The sequence below is a fragment of the Equus caballus genome, chromosome 4, assembly GCF_041296265.1.
Source record: "Equus caballus isolate H_3958 breed thoroughbred chromosome 4, TB-T2T, whole genome shotgun sequence".
NCBI classification, from domain to species: Eukaryota; Metazoa; Chordata; class Mammalia; order Perissodactyla; family Equidae; genus Equus; species Equus caballus.
Window position 1 is genome coordinate 95,352,989 of NC_091687.1, and position 19,799 is coordinate 95,372,787.

General features: G+C 38.4%; 1 protein-coding gene across 2 annotated transcripts in view; it reads right to left on the minus strand.

Annotated features, from left to right (window-relative positions):
* Positions 1 to 9,288: 9,288 nt before the first annotated feature.
* Positions 9,289 to 19,799, minus strand: part of PTN (pleiotrophin) — a 101,653-nt gene continuing 91,142 nt past the window's right edge. Inside the window, exon 5 of one of the 2 annotated variants that reach the window (XM_023639766.2) lies at positions 9,289 to 10,038. In XM_023639766.2, coding sequence (XP_023495534.1) covers positions 9,983 to 10,038 — 56 coding nt within the window. In that variant the 3' untranslated portion in view covers positions 9,289 to 9,982. The remainder of the gene's footprint in view (positions 10,039 to 19,799) is intronic. The other variant, XM_023639767.2, reaches the window with a different exon arrangement.

The window sequence follows — 19,799 nt, forward strand, 5'->3', positions numbered from 1 at the left end:
GAGAATGGATTTGGGAATCTAGTCTGGACAGAGACGTAACAGGCCTTTTTTGTAGCACCGAAAAACTGTTGGTTGAATTAATGAATGAATCAATGTACAAGTGAGAGAATAATGAATAAAAAGGAAACTAGCTAAAGAATTGGGAGAGGAGACCATGGTTACACTAATGCAAGGAGGACTAGCATCCAAACAAAGAAACAGCAGGAACAAAAGTGCTAGGGAGAAAGGAAAGGAGGATTTGGGGCTTGACAGGAAGGGCAGCCTGGTGTTTGGGAAGAAAAGCAGACCCCAGCCTGATAAAACAGTGAATGGGTCCACCAAGGAGTGCAATTGACATAGATTGGTTGCAGCACTCTAATCTTGCCTGTGATTGTGATTTCTGTTGGAATAGGCCTCTCAACTAATGGGGACGTGAAGTAATTTGTGGGGTTTATGACTTAAATAGAAAAAAAAATCGTCTATCTTCACTCATCTCTAACTGAACTGAAATTTAACATTTTCTTCCATTGCGAATGTGGCAACAAACCACGACAGTATTAGCAGAATCTGTTACTTTATCATGAATAGAAATCACAGATAGTCTCATCATATTACAGTCGTTGCAGATATCTACAAATATCATTTATATGTATCATTATTTCAGTAGTTATCAGACTTAACTCTAGATCACGGGGTTTTTTTGAGTTTTTGGGGGTTTTTTTTGAGGAAGATTATCCCTGAGCTAACATCTACCACCAATCTTCCTCTTTTTGCTGAGGAAGATTGGCCCTGTGCTAACATCCGTGCCCATCTTCCTCCACTTTATATGTGGGACGCCTGCCACATGATGGCTTGACAAGTGGTGTGGAAGTCCACACCCGTGATAGAAACTAGCAAATCCCCGGCCGCTGAATCAGAAAGTGCAAACTTAACCACTGCGCCACCTAGATCATGTTATTTAATGGGTAAATAGTGAAGCAGAATATTTCCATATCAAAAATTTGTTTTCTTAGTATAGTAACAATTGTTTTTCAATATAATTGGAATCGTTTATAATCAAATACAATTTATTTTAAGCATTTAAAAACACTATTCTGTGAAGAGATCCATAGGCTTCTCCAGACTGCCAAAAGAATTAATGGAACAAAAATGTTAAGAACACCTAAATTGGGGGCCGGCCCCGTGGTCAAGCGGTTAAGTTCTCACGCTCCACTTAGGCGGTCCAGGGTTTTGCCAGTTTGGATCCTGGGCACGGACCTAGAACTGCTCATCAGGCCATGCTGAGGCTGTGTCCTGCATTGCACTAGAAGGACCCACAACTAGAATAGACAACTATGTACTGGGGTGCTTTGGGGACTAGAAGGAAAAAGAAAAAAAGGATTGGCAACAGATATTAGCCCAGGGCCACTCTTAAAAAAAAAAAAAACCTACATTAGAATTAGCATTTTGGTTTTAGCATTCCCCACCCATTTCTCTATCAAATTAGTTCTCCAATTAGAGCTAATTAGCTCCCTCTATTAGCTCTCGCGAGGATTCTTAGGTAACTGATACTAGGACAGTTCCTAAGGTTGTATGTGTGGGAAAAATCAAGAATGTTTATGTCTTCTTTTCCTATTGTTTTCTTTACTTTCCCTTTTGTCTGTTTCTCTCCCATTGAAATGAATTCCCCTATCTCAGCACACACCTGGAGATGAAGGGATAACTTCAAGCAGGTGGGGATGATTCAGAAGGGCTTAAATCTGGAGGCAGAGATCTCTGTACACCGATGGGAGCTGCTGAAAGGAAAAGAAGGTAATGAGAGAGAAGACAAAATTGCAGATGGTAGGAGGAAAGTCCAGCCCAGCAGACAGAACCCAGCACTCAGCATCTGGAAGATACAGGCATAGGCCACAGGTTGGTCAGAGGCTAGCATCGGGAAGTCCAGATGAAAGTGAAAATGTTTGCTGAAATGTACATGGCAGCAGGTACCCTAAGATCATGTCAAATACGGACATGTACCCTGGCCTGGAGATTTGATTTGTGTCAGACAAGTCTGTTGAGATGTGGTAAGAGATTCAGGGCAAGACTGCACCTAGGATGGTGACGGTGTGATGGGGGCAGGGGATCAAGCAAGGGAAACAGCACAGGCTTATAAGGGCTAGAATACCAGGTTGACTACAAGGAAGTTAATTAAGGATGAGGTAGAAAAGGGTAAGAAGATGGCGACTTTATCTCAGGTATAAGGAATGATCCTAATTCTTGCACATGGACACAAGGTGCGCTTGAGAGAAGCAAGATTGGTTTGATGCTGCATTTCTTATTATTGAATCAAATCATCTTAAATCACTATGAGAGGACGGTTCACAAAGCCCATGTTGGGACTAAGTCTGCTTGTCAAGATGACATGATTCATGCTAATAGGAATGGAGGGCATAGGCAGAGAACCAGGAAGTCTATGACACCTGGTCTGCTCTGTAAATCTGCTTCACTCTCTGGGAATATCTACTCTAGATGACATTAGGCTCCCAAACTGTGAAGCAAATGTGTTATTAAGTCAGACATCCTTGGACCACAAAGAAAATAATAAGGCAACAGTGATAGAAGAAGAGAAAAAGAAATAATCAAGACAGAATATGACTGGGTGGCCAGAGGCAAAATGTGTGACAGATCTGAATGGCCTTCGTTATTTCTCAGTTGGAAAATTCCAGTAACTTCCTAAGTTGTCTCCCCATCTTAAGTGCTTCACTGTTCAAATGTATCTTATAAACCACTTCCAGATAACAGACCGAAATTCTTCAAGTGTAAACATTGTTACTCACTTTGGTCTTATACTAAAAAATAACTCTTCATCACTCCTTTCCTTTGCATTCAAATTTCTGTACAATACGGTTGAACCGTGTCAATGCTTACATCCTAGTATTGCTACTTTTTAATAGTTTAATATTAAACATAATTAAAATCTAATACTTTCCTACTTCATTTTTAATATTTCCTTTTTATTTCTGACAAGTGTGCCCTTCTTTAAAGAATTGCTCTACTTTATTTCCGTGTGATTTTGGTGGGATGTCAATTTGAAGACTATGGACTTTTGACAATGGGGGTGCCATGTGGCCCAAGTTAGGCCAACGAGAGTCCCTTTACCAGGAGGAATGTCCCTAGAATGCGAGGACACAGAGGGACCAAAAGTGACTGGAACTGTTGGGAACTCCTGGGGTGCACAGATGCTCAGAGCATTTATGCATTTTATCTTTCTTAACGTCCCTCTGATCTTCTCTCCTTCCCTAGGCTCTTCTACTCAATTATTTGAGCTACTTATTATCTTTTCAAGACATTCCTTTGTGCTGACACACACACACACACTTCAGTTTAGGAATAGTAATTTCTATTGCTTTTACCCAAAGAACACTAAATGATGCAGAAATTAGTAAAAAAGCACAGAGGAGGCTGCTGGGAGAGAGTAGGGCACAGACCCTCAGAGATGATGGAGTATGTGGAATTAATTATCTAGCTAAAATGTCATAAAAAACAATGGGACTGGCATTAATATTCTAAGATGGGAAATTAAGAGTCCATGGTATATAGTGGATGGCTGGTAAGTAAGGTTATGGACTGGGCTACATGGGACACTAAGGGTGACACTTGGAGGAACTGGTGGCTTTTGCAATAGACGTGGATAAACTGAACTGAGGGAATTACAACCTCAAATGTTAAAATTTTCACTTTAAGGCATGGACTAAACTCCAGAGTCTTCTTTTCACCATGCCCCAAGCATCTCTTTTACTAGTTGTCATAGAACTGAGATCGATGAAAACCAAACTCAGAGATGGATCATTTAGATTGCTAAATTAGATCAGGTCAGGTGAGAACTTTGCCACATATCTTACATGAATCTTTAAGAAAATAATGGGATATGAGCTGTTCAACATTAAGGTTAGTAAGGATTTGAAGAAACCTGAACCACCAAAGTTCTTGCCAACATTCCTACTTTGCCTCTCTTGATTGAGGAAGCAGTGTCTCTCACAGGAGACATAAAATGATTCCTCTGGTGCCCAAACCTCTGTGGCACTGACCTCATTTCCAATTACTCTGATGATCTCGTACTCCTTTTCCTCTGCTGGAAACTCCTACCTTAGAGCTTTTGCACTCACTGCCCTTGCTGCTCTCTCTGCCTGTAATGTTCTCCCTCTGGGTCACCACATGGCTTGCTCCCTCGCCTCCTTCAGGCTTTCACTGGCTTGAATGTTGTTACCTTCTTGGGAGACCTTCTCCGACCATTGTATTTAAAATTGCAACACTTGCATGATATCATGCATTGCCCTTCACTGTTTTATTTTTCTTTATTGCAATTATCATCATTTAATATATATTTTACTTTTTTGTGTACTTTGTCCCCAAACATAGCCCCCAGTGAGCCTCCTGGGATTCACTCCCTGTGTAGTCCCCTCCTCCAGCATCTGGGCCGGCCCTATGACTCATTTTAACCACTAGAATGTGGTAGAAATGATGCTGGGCCCATTCCAAACCTAAGCCTTAAGAAGACTTGGTGGCTTCCAGCTTTGTGCTTTGGAGAGTTCTCTGCTGCCATGTGAAAGGGCTGGTTACTCTGCTGTAGACACTGGAGAGAGAGACAATGCCGTGTAGAAAGAGTGACGCCTTGAGACTACATGGAGAGAGAAAGAGACCTTGCCATCCATTGTCCCACTTGAGTCCAATTTTCCAGCTATTTCCCCTAAGAAGTCAGACACGTGAGTGAGCCACGTTGGACATCCCAGGCCCTCAAGCTAACATCACATGAAGCAAAAGGACCAGACTGATAAGCTCAGTCAACCAACATGGAGAGTGAAGAGATAATAAAATAGCCATTTGAAGCCTTTAGGTGTTTTGTCATACAGTGATATATAGTCATTGTGTTCATTGTCTGTGTCCCCAGCAGAAGGGTAAATTCCATCAAAACAGGGATTTTGTTTTCTTTTTTCTTTGCTGCATCCCTAGCATCCATAACAGTGCTGAGCACTTAATAACCATGCTGTGTGAAGGAATGCACAAGGTAGGTAATGAATTGAAAGGAGTCATAGCCTATGGGGTGAAATGTATAATCAGAATTTGAAAGGGGAAATATATTCAAAGAGATTTTCAGGAATTAATTAATCTATATTAATCTATACAATTAACGTCAAATGGTATTTGTTCAAATAGACTTTAGAGGTGCACTTCCTAGGAGAATGGATTCTTCTTTTGAATATGGTCGAATTTCTTGATCAGGATGCAATCGCCAGAAAGTCCAAATCCAATTTTCCAGCACTGGTTAAGTTTCCTAGTTTAATTAATACAAACCTAACCCAAACGCTGCCCAAAGAAAATTACCTCAGATGGCAAGACATGTTTCAGCTTGACATAGAGGGAAAGAAGTTGGAGGCTTCAGAAATGCTGAGTTAGAGCAATTATACACGCTTGCCCACTCTCCTGACCACATCCCAGAACAGATCCCTGATAGCTCTCTCTTCATCCTTGCTACAAGATAGTAGATTGGCAAATCTCAAAATCAATTGGTAAGAATTTTAATTATTAGCTATTGCCACCTTACAAGTGTACAAATTTTGGATTTAGTCTAAAATTCATATTACTTATTGCAAGCATCTCGATCTGTTGGTCATTTGTAGTGACTGGAGTATTTGTGTAATTCTTCAAGAATCTCATAAACTAAGATACTTGAAGATTTGTTTGTCCTGTGTTTGATGGATCTGACAGTCGAAAGACCAAGGGAAAAAGTCATTCTCTGATTATTTTAGTTTATGTAACATCCGTATCTCCACGAAGAGCAAGTTGAGCGTCTGCATCCGGATCGCTCTATCTGTAGGTCTCCAAGGCATCCGTCCGGTCCCAGGACTCCAGGGATATGACGTCAGGAGTTTCCATGCTTTCATTCGCTGATGTGAAGTTTGTGGCTTCCATGCACATTTTCAAAGAACAAAAGAAGATGTGGTGATAATCTAGAGCTATAACCTCCTTAGCCAACCCCTGAGTAACAACAGAGTAGTTAATGGATATGTACATAAGAAATACATCAAACAATGTTCAGCCTGTTGAGGTTTTGCCCTTTAAAAGAAAAGTCACTTTACAGAAATTAGATATTGAGAGCTAAGTGTTCTTTATTTTTCTTTTTAAATTAAAAAAACCAAACATATGTAGGTCTGCATTCCTTTGTGTTGAAATATTCTTTAACTACATTATTGTCCTTGTGACCCCAACAGGATTGAGCATTTTACTTTACTTTCGGTGCCTTGCTTGGAAAAGTCAAAGATTGGGTAGAATAGAAACAGCAGGGGAGGCAATGAATTTCTAAAATTATGATATGTTTCTCTCTGACTAAAATGTTCCATCTCTTTTATTTCTAGGGGAATTAGAGTCCATGCAAGTTTGAGGTCGGCATTACTTGCTGGATGCTCAGAATGACATTATGCCGCTTTCTCCTTGTGTAAATATATTCCAAGACTCTGTATCTTCTTGGAAAAATAGGTTGAAATGCTTGATAGACCTGAAGCAGGTATTGTCTGCTGTTAAGGTTTCCAGACACAAGAAGAAAGCGTCCTTTCACTTTGTGTCTGTCTGATTGTGGCAGCCAAGACTGAATGGGGCTACAGGAGGAAAACATGGTAATACAGGGGAAAACATGGAGAGAAGTTTTGCAACTCAGAAATAACCTTGTAGACAGTGAAGAGGCTGTTTTACACCAAAGAAGAATCTAAAATTTGAGTTGACATGAGAAGTGTTGGAAAATTGTTTCCCTACTCCCTCGCCTTCTGATTAATTCCACTTTTAAAAGCTTAAGAGTTAAAACTAATTAAATTAAAAGCAAGCCAGAAAAATAAAAAAGGAGATTGAATGCTTTGATATTCTTCTTCCAAGGATGTTGATGTTATTTTTGGAGAAGATTAATGGGAAGAAAGCCCTTTGCTCCACTCCATTAGAAAATCTCATGACTAAAGGTTGATAAAGTTCTAATTTTTATGTTTGGGAACTATTTTAAAATCATCATTTTGTGAAAGATAGCATTTTCTATTGCCTCATTCAGTGCCTCTTACAGCATATTTACCTCTGTTTTTCATTTAAAGAAGTTACAAAACAATTAATTTAAGAACTTTCAGAATTATGGAGCCAAGAGTTATATATTATGGAAAAAGATGTGTGTCTTATTCTTAAATATTTATCTTCTCAATGAGAAAAGGACTGTAATCTTTCTTTCCTTTAATATGACTCCGTACAGTAAAGGACCCACAAATAAAGTTACTTAATTTTGTTATACCCATGCCTTCTCACCCACACAATTTAATTGAACTTAATTTGATAAATATTCAGAGCATCAAATTCTGTTTGGAGTTCTACTCCTACAGAGTTAATAAGACGTTAGGATGTCATTCCAGGAATATATGAAGTTAAAATATCTTTGTCCAAGATCTTCTTGATAGCATGTATGTATAATGAGTTGACAGCATTCATATATTCAGGATAAATCAGAAAGTCTACCGGGGTACAGGTGTGGAGGATGCAATCACTGAGCTGAACAAGGACACTGACTTGTCACTGAAGGATTGTTTTTGCTTGGGTTTTGGCGAGCCTCCTCTGTGCCCTCCTAATTGTTGGAAGGAAGGCTTGTCTTTCACACTAAGGCCATTTAAGGAAACACAGCTGACTTCTTTACATTTCCCTCTCTGTCCTCAAGGGTTAATGAACTTTAGAGTAAAGTTCATAAAACTCAGAACATTTGGAAAGAGAGAGTTTGCTAGGCCACACTATAATGACCACTGATGATGGTCTGTTTTCTCCTGTTTGTGAGAATCAGTGATTTTTGAAGCTTGGCCTTTTGTATTTATGTTTTCCATACTTTAGTGAGATTTAGCAAGATATTTAAAGCTGGGCCAGGGGTTAGAATAATTCTCGAGACTCAGAGGAAGTTTAATTTCATAACCTATGCAACAGAGATTAGCATTCCAACCCTTGCTTTCACAGAGAATCAGGGAGTTATATAGTTTGTTAGGAATCATTGTCAACAAGGCAGAGAGCCCCTGGCTTCCTGCCATGCCCTGTGAATAAAGGGGCATGCCACGATTATTTACAGGACTGTTTTTCCTTTGGGAGATTTTGTTATACTTCACCTTAGCTCATTATTGATTCATGGGCTGCTATTTTGACTCAATAATGATGGAGGAGCAATATTAGGTGAGAGGCTAACAAAATTTGCTGCAGACTTTCACCATCCCTATTCTTACGGGACTCTGCTGTCAAAAAACCCGCTCGAGACAATGCCTTTCTTTCATTTCCTCCATCCATCCCCGTGAGTACTTTTTTCCTATTAGGGTCTGCTTATAAAAGGACTGCATTCACTATTCATGCTTCTGCCATTTGCACTGTACAAGGTACTCTGCTTTATTAAGCACCAGTCCATAAAATGTTCAGTGTATGTGCCCAGAAGTCCATTCCTTTTTCGACTCCCCCCGGCAGCTGGCTTTGATTTAGTGGGGAGATATGGACTCCCTCCACATTCCTAGCTCAAGTGGAGTCTTTGACTAGGTGGTAAAAACAGTTTAGCTTTGAAGACGCTTTGATTACATCATTAGACCAGTTTGCAATTTTATGGCTAGCCCAGCATATGTTAAAACCACCATTTCTGAATATGTACTCAGATTTGTGTTGATAGATGGGTGTTTGTTTTTGAGTCTTATCACTGTAAAATTAGAGATGGCTGTTTCAAGAGAAATACTTTGAAGCTAATCTCAGCTGATTTCTGAGACGTTATTTCTCTGAATAATGGAAGCTTAGTCTTGTTTACTTAAACACTGTGCTTAGAGCCCAGCAGATAAGGGAGTTGTACAGATAGCCTTTGGCACTCATGCGATAGATAAGAGTAGGAATTCTTGGTTTACAGAAACCAAGCACAAACTACCATTTTGCATTCTGTCACTCTGATCTTGATTTGCACTGTGCAAGCCCAGACTTACACAATATAAGAGGAGCATTTTCTTAATTACTAGCCTACTAGACTGCTTTGGGACTAATCCATAGACTACTTTGAGACTTTCGTTCAATTCAGTAGCATAGTCTAACCTACTAAATATTGATAGAAAGTTAAAAATATATAGGTAGAGACATATAGATATCTATATCTACCTCTACATTTATCTATATCTAAATAAAATCCTCTGTAACATTTGTAGCCAAGAGTGACTAAATTAGTTGGTATGATAAATTCTCACTGCTAACAGGTTGATGGGGGGAGTGTAGGTGACAAACGCAGGTGGGTTATAATATAAATTATTACACACAAAAGCACCCTTTTTTCAGCATCACCTTGATTTATTTTCCTAATCATTTTTTTTCCTCAGATGGAAAAATAATTTCATCAAGAAAACAAATGTTTCTGCCAAAGTGAAAGAATTTCATGTTTTAATGATTTTTTTTTAAAAAAAAAAGTCAACATGGAACTAGGGCATGCTCTGCTTCCCTCCCTCTATTTTGCTGACTACAATTTTTTTAAAAATCCATTGGCAGAAAACAAGATGTTTTCCTCAAATAGGATGATTATAATTTTATTGCTGCTTTGTTTAGTATATACTTTTCTCAATTGGGAAAAAAAGTCTAGAGAAAAAAATTACCTAAGAAGAGAAGTTGTTTACATGGTCACAACATTTAAATTGCTGCCAAAAGAAAAAAGTGTAAAAAAAAAAAGATTTTAAATGTAAAATATCACATAACTTCAAAAAACTTACCTCAATTTTCTACCATTTATCATGTACTATAAGTCAACCGTCTAAATAGGATTACAGTCCTTATTATAAGCCCCTAGTGGTACTATGGTATACATTTAAAAAATGCTACTACAAAAATTTTCTTTTCTTTTCGTTTCTGCCTATTGTGTACTTAAGCTATAGATAATTTTGAATAAAAAGCCTACGGTAGGTATAAATGCAATAGTTAACTGATCTTGCTTGCTGACGTCCTTTTCATGTTCCACAGAAGGTGGCGTCTTTTAGTCCAGCATCTTCTCCTGTTTCTTGCCTTCCTTTTTCTTCTTCTTAGATTCTGCTGTGATTGAAAATAGAAGAAAGAGAGAAAAAAAGCATCACATTAGTAAGCTATGGTGGGAGAGGGATCCACTTTTCTCTTAACTGGCCAGGAATGAAACGATGAGATGGAAAGACAAGGGGTGTATTTGTGTGTGTGTGTGCGCACACATGCACAGGCACACACGCGCTTGTGCCTGCTTTTGCCAGGAGAGTGCCTGTGAGAATAAGCAAGAGTAATACAGTCTACCTCCATGTGAATACCTGTAAATGTCTCTCATCTTATTGGTTGCCCCCATTTGATATACAAAATACTGTCTGGGGGTCCTACTTAGAAAATAGAAACACAGCTGGCATCTCTGAGAGAATAAGCCAGGTCATTGCTCAGTGGAGAGCTACAGAAGCTTTGCTTAGCCCCTCACTCCCCACATTCCCTTTCCATGGGACTGTTGGGAAGCATTTTTTCTGACAATTTCACAGTGCGTCCACTCCCGATTTTCCCTCTGCTTATGTATTGGCCAGCTATTCATATACGAAGGACCAGCTATCAACCATATGGAGCTTTGACCCTGTGGGACTCCTAGTCTTGGATGAAGCAAATGGAATGCACCAACCTGGGCTGAACCATGTAAGTAAAGCCATGAAAATTTAAATCAAAAGACTCCATCCTTTTCCATTCAATCATCTTGCCATCTCCCTTTTCCTAAGCATAGGAGAATGCAGTATAGGATAGGATATGTCAACTTTGGCTCCAAAGATGAGAATGGTGGTAATCACTGGGCTAGCACTGAAAAAGATGCTGCTAAATGTTTCTAACATCCTTTCCTCATCTGGTCCACAGTAGTGGCAGAAATGTGTGGGTTAGGTACAGGCAATGGAGCCTGACTACTGGAGCTTAAATCCTGGCTCCATCACTAAGATACAGTGAAACTCTGGGAAAGTTAATTCATGTATTTTTGTCTCAGATTCCTCACTTGTGAATGGGAATATGACTAGTACCACTTCACAGGGTTAATATCCAAATTAAATGAGTTGTATAAAATCCACTGAGAACAGAATATGGCACAATGGCAGGTGCTCAATAAAGGTTAGCAGTTATCATTAGTGTGATAATAGACTAAGAACAAGAGGTCATATCTCTGTATAATTAATATTCTTCATCATCATATATTGTCTGAGGAGGTCATTGAATGTGTAAGAAACAGAGGACTACCAGGACAAAAACAGTGGCCAGCAGGGATTAGGTCATTGTTCATTGGATCATAGGGGCTGCGTCCAAGAGGGCCCTAAAGCTTATGATGAGAGGCCACATGATGCCAACCACAAATGTTGTACAAATCCTAGCTTATACTTAAGCAGAGCTTGACCCTTGTCCATTCTTATCCTTACCACCTCTTCAGAAAAGTCTAAAGTCCATTATATACTAGACAAAGTAGTTTTTCTGTACAAAGTAATTGTTCTAAGCTTCTTTTACTAAAGCTTCAAGCTTCACACACAATTAGATCAGGGGTTGCTAAAATCCTGCTAAATTGCTGCTCACGGGTATTCATTTTGTTCATGCCTATCCTTAGATTTCCCCCTTTCTATACTGAAAAGACAATCTTTCACCCTCTTTATTTTGGCTTGTCATTATAAATGTCTCCTTCTCACGAGCTTTGAAATTGAGATGACCAGAACTTCCAAGTTCAAAGATACCAAGAAGGTCAAAGAAGGTTTTCTGTTTAATTTCTAAACAAATAGTCAGTGTGTGAACATTTAGTAATTCCTGGTCTTGGGTTGACATTTTAAACAGAAGCTGTATATTAGGATGGTGTCATCAAGGAACAATCTAGAGTGTCAACTGGGATGTAATTCTGGTTTCTCTTGTCTCAGTTTCTCCAAATCTTTACTGTGGAAGCCTCAGTAATTTGTAATCCTCTACCTTTCCAGTAGAGTGGATATTTATGACAGTGATTTACATATTTTGGCTAGCATGTCCTTATTTCATACATAAATCTGAATGGCTGTTATACTAATTAGGGGTTTGTATACATTTATTTCATAAAACTTGAAGTTATTCTGAATATTGGGCACTATTTGATCTAGCGAATGTAGGTTGTCCATTTCAGGGAACACTTTGCGAATGGGAATCTCTCCCCAATTCTCCGTGGTAAAGGCAAGAGAACATCCTCTCTCTACCTGAGCCTGACACTTATTTGATATTCATTAATTAACAACTTGATAAAAATGTCAAGAAGTCAACCAATTGTTCATTTAATCTCAACACCGTCAATCAATTTAGTTTTTGACACAACTGGCAAGTCTTTATGGCATTCCTTTGACGCACTTCAGACCTTAAGTCTACTTTGGGTTCAATATAAATAGAAAAATGAGACGTTTTCAGTAAAAAGCAGTGGTAAGAAGGAAGAATTTGAATTTGCATGAAATAAATTTTATTTCTCACATAACTAAGGGTTCAGATTTTTGAGAATAAAGAAGAAAATTGGGTCGGCGATATTGCTTCCAATCAAAAATAATTTTTTACTGACTTTTATGTATATAGTACTGAGACTAAATGGGCTTTGTCACTACTTGTCTCTGTGGCCTCAAAAATTTATGAATGACCTCTCAAACTTTGCCCAGCCTACATGAGGGCTTTTAAATAGTATTATGGAATCTATGATCAGGAAAGAATGTAGTCCAACTATGTAATCAATGAAGAAATAAAGGCCAAAAGAGTGTCAGTGATTCCTCAAGATCTACAATGATCCAGCAGTAGAATCAGATGGCAGGCCATTCCCTGACTCTGTCTGACCTCTTCACCCAACATAGCACTGCCTCCGTTAATCATCACATCCATAGTAAATGCCTATTCATCTTATTTTGTGCTTATATCTTGTCCATTGTTCAAATCACCTCCTTTTATTTGAGTCTCTACACTTACGCTTATTTCAAGTCCCCAAGCACATCCTTCTTTTTCTCTCCTAGTCTTTGGCCTTCAAACCCACTCTTCATACGATCAATCCCACACTTCCACTACCACCTCAATCTTCTTAATGCCTACTGTCTTTCAGGTACCAGTTTTGATACCACCTCTAGTTTGTTGACCTTTCAGTCTGAGTTAGAAGCCTTTTCTCTTTATTCCCCTATCAGAGCACTTATCTCTTAATATCATCATTGCCACCAAAGTATAAGCTGTGAGAGGGTAGAATGTCTACTCACTGTCATATCCCTAGCCCATGGCACAGTGCCTAGTGCATTATATATATATGTGTGTGTGTGTGTGTATATATATATATACAGTGATAGTAAATCTTTAGTGAAATAAATAAATCTGTGGCACAGCAAGAACACGTGCTTCACTGGCCCACCATGAACCCATCTTCCTTATGGTGGTTCCTTGAGTTTTCCTTGGTTATTTCCACCTCAGCCTTTACACGTAATGGCCTTTCTACCTGAATACTTTTACTCCTACTATTTCAACTTTGCTTAGTCAATATCTACTCACCCTTAAGAGCTTAGCTTCAATTTCACTTCCTCAAGGAAGCCTTCCCAGAACTCCCAGACTAAGCAAATTCACCCACAGTTAGATACTTCCATTGTGTCTCTCATTGCTCTTACCAAAGTTACAATTGAACTGTTAATTTTGTACCTAGTTATTTAATATGCATTTCCCCTTTCATATGAGGGTAGAGACTGCATCTATCTTTTGCATCTGTGTCTTCAGTGCTTTGTACATGACAAGTGCTCCTGAAATACTTGTTGCATGCAGAGTGAAGAAATGAACACTTGAATGGGAAATGGAAAGAGTCAGCAGATTAATATATAGAAAAATAGTATTTGCCAAGGAAAGTAAAGAGTGTAAATTCAATCAGAAGCTTGCAATATTTCAGTTCTTCTTTAAACAAAAATATTTTATGAAGAATCAAATGACAAACATATATACATGAAATTTATCCAAATTTCTCAATACTTATTCTTGTCTTTAAAGTAGAAGCCTGAATTAACTCTGCAGGTAAAAGTAATGTCCCATTTTAGTAGCCTTTCAAGGTTACAGTGAGAGAAATCTTTACTATGAGCATGAGGGTCACGAATTGGCCTGGAGCAGAGCTCTAACTTGGTAAAGCAAAGTGCTTTGTAATAGAGGCATACAGCAGCTACTCCCAAAGATTTTAAGGGCCAATATGATCACTGTCCTTATGTGAAACAGTAGGACACCTTAGTTCACACTGAAAAGAGCCCAGTCAAGGGAAGGAAGTATACACATGCCACACATCAAATAACACCCCAGGTTCCGCGTCACTCTTCCCCACCTGGATTGAGGCTGTGAAGCAGAAAGGAATGCAAACAGGAAATGGGCCATTGCCAAAATGTGAGAGTAAAGGGCACCTGCCTGAAAAGTGACTTATTCTTTTCCTTTGCATGATCCCTGCCAGGACATCACTGCACTGGAAACTCACAGTAGTGCCCTTGGGGTGTTTCAGCTTCCTGGGTTTACAAACCTTCTCCCTTCTCTTTGGCCAGTTTTTGAGTTGATGGAGGATAGTACTCATCTCTCTCAGGGTAGGAATGTAAAACTTTGTATTATTTGAAAAGAAACAGGTTGTTTTGTTTAAGATATGTTTGAAAGTATTCAGAAATACTTAAAAGTTTCAGAAAGTCCTAAGACTTTCCTAAAAAGAAATACTCTAGAAAGGATTCGGGCTCCTCACATAGCTATGAATCATAGCTCTTGGAGCGCCATCTTTATTGTATTCTTTGCAGAAAATTCAAAATTTAGCCAAGAAAATTCTTTCAATGCATAGCAACTACTGATAGTAAAGAGGAGAGGTAGTGAGAAGAATCCATAAGAATTAAGAGGAGCCATGCTACAATAAATTCTGAGCCCATATACTGTTTTATTCTGAATAGAAAACAAAACCCTGATGGACACTGAAGTCATAAGTGACACCGTGGCCTTTTGTTTAGTAAGGTTATGGGGAAACAATGAAGTTCTTTTAGAATGGTACTGGGAACCAAGTCTTCACCTAGAGAATTGGTTCTAATCAATGTCTGCCATTTAGTGGCTCTGTGATCTTGAGAAAATCAATTATTCCACATCTGTTTCCTGTAAACTGAGAATAATAAAATCGAATATCTCCTCCTCAGAGGGCCATTGTGAATATCACGTGAGACTACGACCTCTAAGATTGCATTTTACTACTACTGTTCAGAAAACATTCGTTTAGCAAATATACACCCTATACCCACTATTTATCAGGGTCTGCTCTACATTCTGGGATGTGATGGCTAACAAGACACAATTCTGCTCTCACAGAGTTTACATTACAAGTAATGTTTTCAAGATTGCTCTATGTGAGGGGCTTTCAAAATTGTAAAACACTCTAAAAGTATATGTTTATATTAAAGATGACGGGTATGTGGCAGCTGTTTTTATAGTTTCAATGCCTATTTCTCTTTCTGAGAGTTACTATGACATCACTGATGCATGTTACTAGGGACAAAAAGTATGCCTATAGCCAATTTAGCATGAAGGAAACAGAGAGCTTTTCCTCTCTGAGTTATTTCGTTCTTCTTTAAAAAATATTAGTTACTTTTCTGGTTTTAAAAGCAACATAGGCTCATATAGAAAATTAAAAAAATACATACATGTTTTAACAGAAATTACTCATAGTTTCACAATCTAGAAATAACACTTTTAACAGCAGGTTTTATTTATGTTTCCTTTCTATGAATAGATATAATATATACTTTAACTAGGAACATATTCACAGTCGATCAAGTATATTCTACTAAAAATTCTGTTGTATTATTTTCCATGCCGTCACATACACTTTGAAACATGACCCGGTAGTATTCCTTCCTGTCATTCCAGTCCTTATTTTTTATAATCTTTCTTCCTTTGTTGGTCGGTTGGCATGCTCTCACTTTTTGTTATTATAAATAATGATGCAGTGTGTGTTTTTGCAGACAAATCGTTGTATATTTGTCTTGCCTCAGTGTAGATTATTAGAGGGGGATCTGCTGGATCAAAGGGCAGGACATTTTTAAAGCTCTAGATATGTACTGGCAAGTTTCTTCCTTGAAAGGAAGTACTAATTTAAATTTTTATCAGCAACTTAGATGAGACCCTATCACAGCAAACTTGCTCTCGAAAGGCAAATGATCAAACAGCATGAATCAACTCTTCCTCATCTATTCAGAAGCCCTTCAGGAATAGGATTGCCATGTAGTTAGTACAAGTAAACATCCATTTCAATATTAGGGAAATCTGGGGGAAATGGGATTAGTAGTGGGCCTTGAAAGAAATACATCAATTTAAGAGTTTTTCAAAGACCTGTAGGGGAGATGCTAGTCCAAGAAGTAGAAGAGTTGAGAATTTTGGAATAAGTTTATCTCATTTTCTTAACAAAATTTCTTGATTTGATTCCTTTTTTTTTTTACAGATGGCCTGCTGTGTACACAGAAAACAGAAAAAGGATTTAGAGATGAAATGATTGAGAGGAGCCCAGATTTTAACCAAAGTGAGTCAACTTTTGTTTGCTACCGACTTAAACAAAGTGGCTTTGGGCCATTAAACCAATGGGAAGAACTATTGATTAGAGTAGGAATAAGAGATTTGCACCTTAAGAGGTAGAATTCATATATGAGGAAGCGAAGCTATGGACACTCAGAAATGGACACAGCAGATTCAGAGGTCAAGAGTGCCAGCCAGCTAGCGATAGCTGGAGGCATGCCATAGAGACCACTAAAGTTAACCTCTGGAGACTCCTTCGATAAATCATGAGATCCGGTGAAGGAAAAGGATGATATCACTGTCAAAGAGTACTGTCACAATGTAAATATGTCCAAAAGCCTGAGTACCACCCAGCTGCCTTTGATGCTCCATGAACCTATTTAAAGGAATTCACCTGTGCTGAAGAATTAGCTGCCCAGTCACCTGTAAATATCTGATCCTTCTTACTATGCCAGCTATGCCTCAGAACTGATAACAAGGCTTCTTTAACATCAATGTACAACTCATGATCCACCCAGAATCCAGGTACTAGTTGGCTAGGCTTCCTGACATGGCACCATTCATTAAATTTTTCTACATTTCAGTTTAAATTGGGGTAGCAGGTATTAAGTGGCACAAGAGAGGATGAAATTTCTATTTAAAAATCAAAAGTATAATCTTTTAAAAGTTTTCTTAATATATCATTCTCAGATATGGTTCAGTTCAATGTCTATGTAATAATTTTGTTGTTTCTTCTGTGACTTATTATTTTGTAATAAGCACTTACTTCATTTTGGACATTTTGCTTCTTTTATGGACTCAATGCATTTACTGCTAGGATTATGTGTGGAACACATACATACATACATACACACATACGTATGACTGCCCCTCAGTGCTGCCCACATGCTGATACCTGGTCTTTCCTTACTGTCCACCTTAATTTTTGCTCATCAGTTTTCTGTTTCATAACAGAATACTTAGTACTCTCTCTCAACTATCTGCCCTTCTACACGTTTGCTTTCCAACATCAAGTAGATGTGAATGAAAGAGTATGCATCTGTGTCTAGACACAGACTAAACATGTCCTGTGCCCGGCCCTTTGAGGAACCTCTATTTTACCCCCATTTACTTTGAGAGGTGACTCAGCCCTTAACTGCATTGCTTCAAAAATGAAAGCTCAGCTATGAAAGCTAGTGAGTAATGTAGATTTAACTGAAGGTTTAGTGGAGGAAATGAGGAAATTATTTCACCAACCACACAGTTTGATAGATGTCCCTAAACATGTCAGTTATTTTCCAAAGTGACTCACCCAGTATCAGTAGGTGAAGCCTTTCTCCCCTCATCCAAAGATTCCTCTCTACAGCCTTTTCAGCCTCTTTTCCTTCCTGTGTCTCCATTTCCCTTTCTTTAGGGGAAGCAATTGAGATATCTCTTAGCTTCTCCAACCCATCAAGAAAGGGACCCTCTTTAGGATGCATTTTCTTTATACCACAGAGTCATGGTGTGTTGGGGTCACTCGCTGATCTGACCTACATACTTGTGTATACCAGGTAGAAAATCACCAAGTTAAACCCCTATTTTTAGCTCAACACATCTACGTCATCCTTATGTTTTAGCTACACCTATTCATTTGTTTGGAAATGTAAAAACAGCTGAACGTTTTTGTGGATTTCTCCTGAGAGTCATGAGAGAGAAGAGCAGTATCAGGAGAGAAGAACAGAATCAGAGGTGCTTCATCTGCAAGTCTTTTAATCCAGGGCTTTCTCACTTTTGTGTAGTTATGGAAGGAAAACCAGAGGTTGTGTGTGTGTGTGTGTATTCAATATTCAGCTGCTAAATACTAAATTTTGTCTTCTTCGCCTTTGGCAAAAAATGTTTTTAAGTACTAAATAAAATTGAAGAAAGGCAAACATGGCTAAAGCAAGTGAAACTCTGAAAGAACGTATAATTTTATGTAGGTAGCTTTGAGAATTATGCCTACGCATTTGTGGGTACAATAATGCCTCTGTTAGAGACTCAGCGCATGTCTGTGTGTGTGTGTGTTTGGTTTGACAGTCACTGTGTGCTGTCACACTTGGTGCTACTGCTGGCCCTAACTCCATTCTCATCTTTCTCAAGTTACTTTGAAGAACTCTAGAAGTCAGCTAGAATAGAGTAATATACTAAATGCATGTGTGCGCGCGCACACACACACACACACACAGAGAAAACTGTGAGTGGGGGAATCAATGTTTAGGTTTCTTCTGTTCAGCAAAAGCATCTGCCCCTTCTCAATTTGTAGGCCACTCTCAAGACCTTACAGTTCTTGACAGTGACCTCCCTACTCACGGATTCACTGACTTCTTCCACATCAAAGCAAAAAAGAAGAATATTTATTTCTGATATAATATTTAAATATTTAAAAGCTTGTTTCTGCAATGATAAGGACACAGGTATAAAATTTGTCTCATATAAATTATATTGGTAGCCTAAGTCAGAAATGAGATGTATTATTATAAACAACAATAAGTAGTTCCCACTTTGCACATCATTATTTTCTATTGTCATAGCTGATGTTTAATATTATACAACTAGTGCTACTAGAAAATCAAAATGTGATTTATGAAAAAAGGGGAAAGCTTGAACTCCAGAATATTTAAAATTTTAGTAAGTACACCTCCATAAATCATTTTTTATTTGCTCCCAAATGGATTCTTCTTTTTGGTTTATATATATATATATATACATATATATATATGTGTGTGTGTGTGTATATATATATATATATATATATACAAATATATACATAATCATTTGCTTTGTGCTGAATTATCTCCCCATCAAAAATTCACGTTGAAGTCCTAACCCCTGTACCTCAGAACATGAACATGTTTAGAGATAGGGCTTTACAGAGATAACTATGTTAAAATGAGGTCATATGGGTGGGCCCTAATTCAGTAGTTCTGCTGTCCTCATAAGAAGAGGAAATTTGAACATGGACATTTACAGAGGGAAGATGACTTGCAGACACAGGAGAAGATGGCCATCTACGAGCCAAGAAGAGAACCTAGAACAGATCCTTCCCTCGTGGCCTTCAGAAGGAATCAACCCTGCTGAAAGCTTGCTCTCAGACTTCTCGCCTCTAGACAGTGAGAAAATAAATTTCTGTTGTTTGTCACCCAGTAAACTGATACATCACTGAATTAGATTTCACAACATCTTTCATATTTGTGTATCTTTCAGAGCGCCTTCATTAGTTGTAGAGGTGTAAAATACATGTGAGTTTACAATAGCCAAGACATGGAAGCAACCCAAGTGCCCATCAA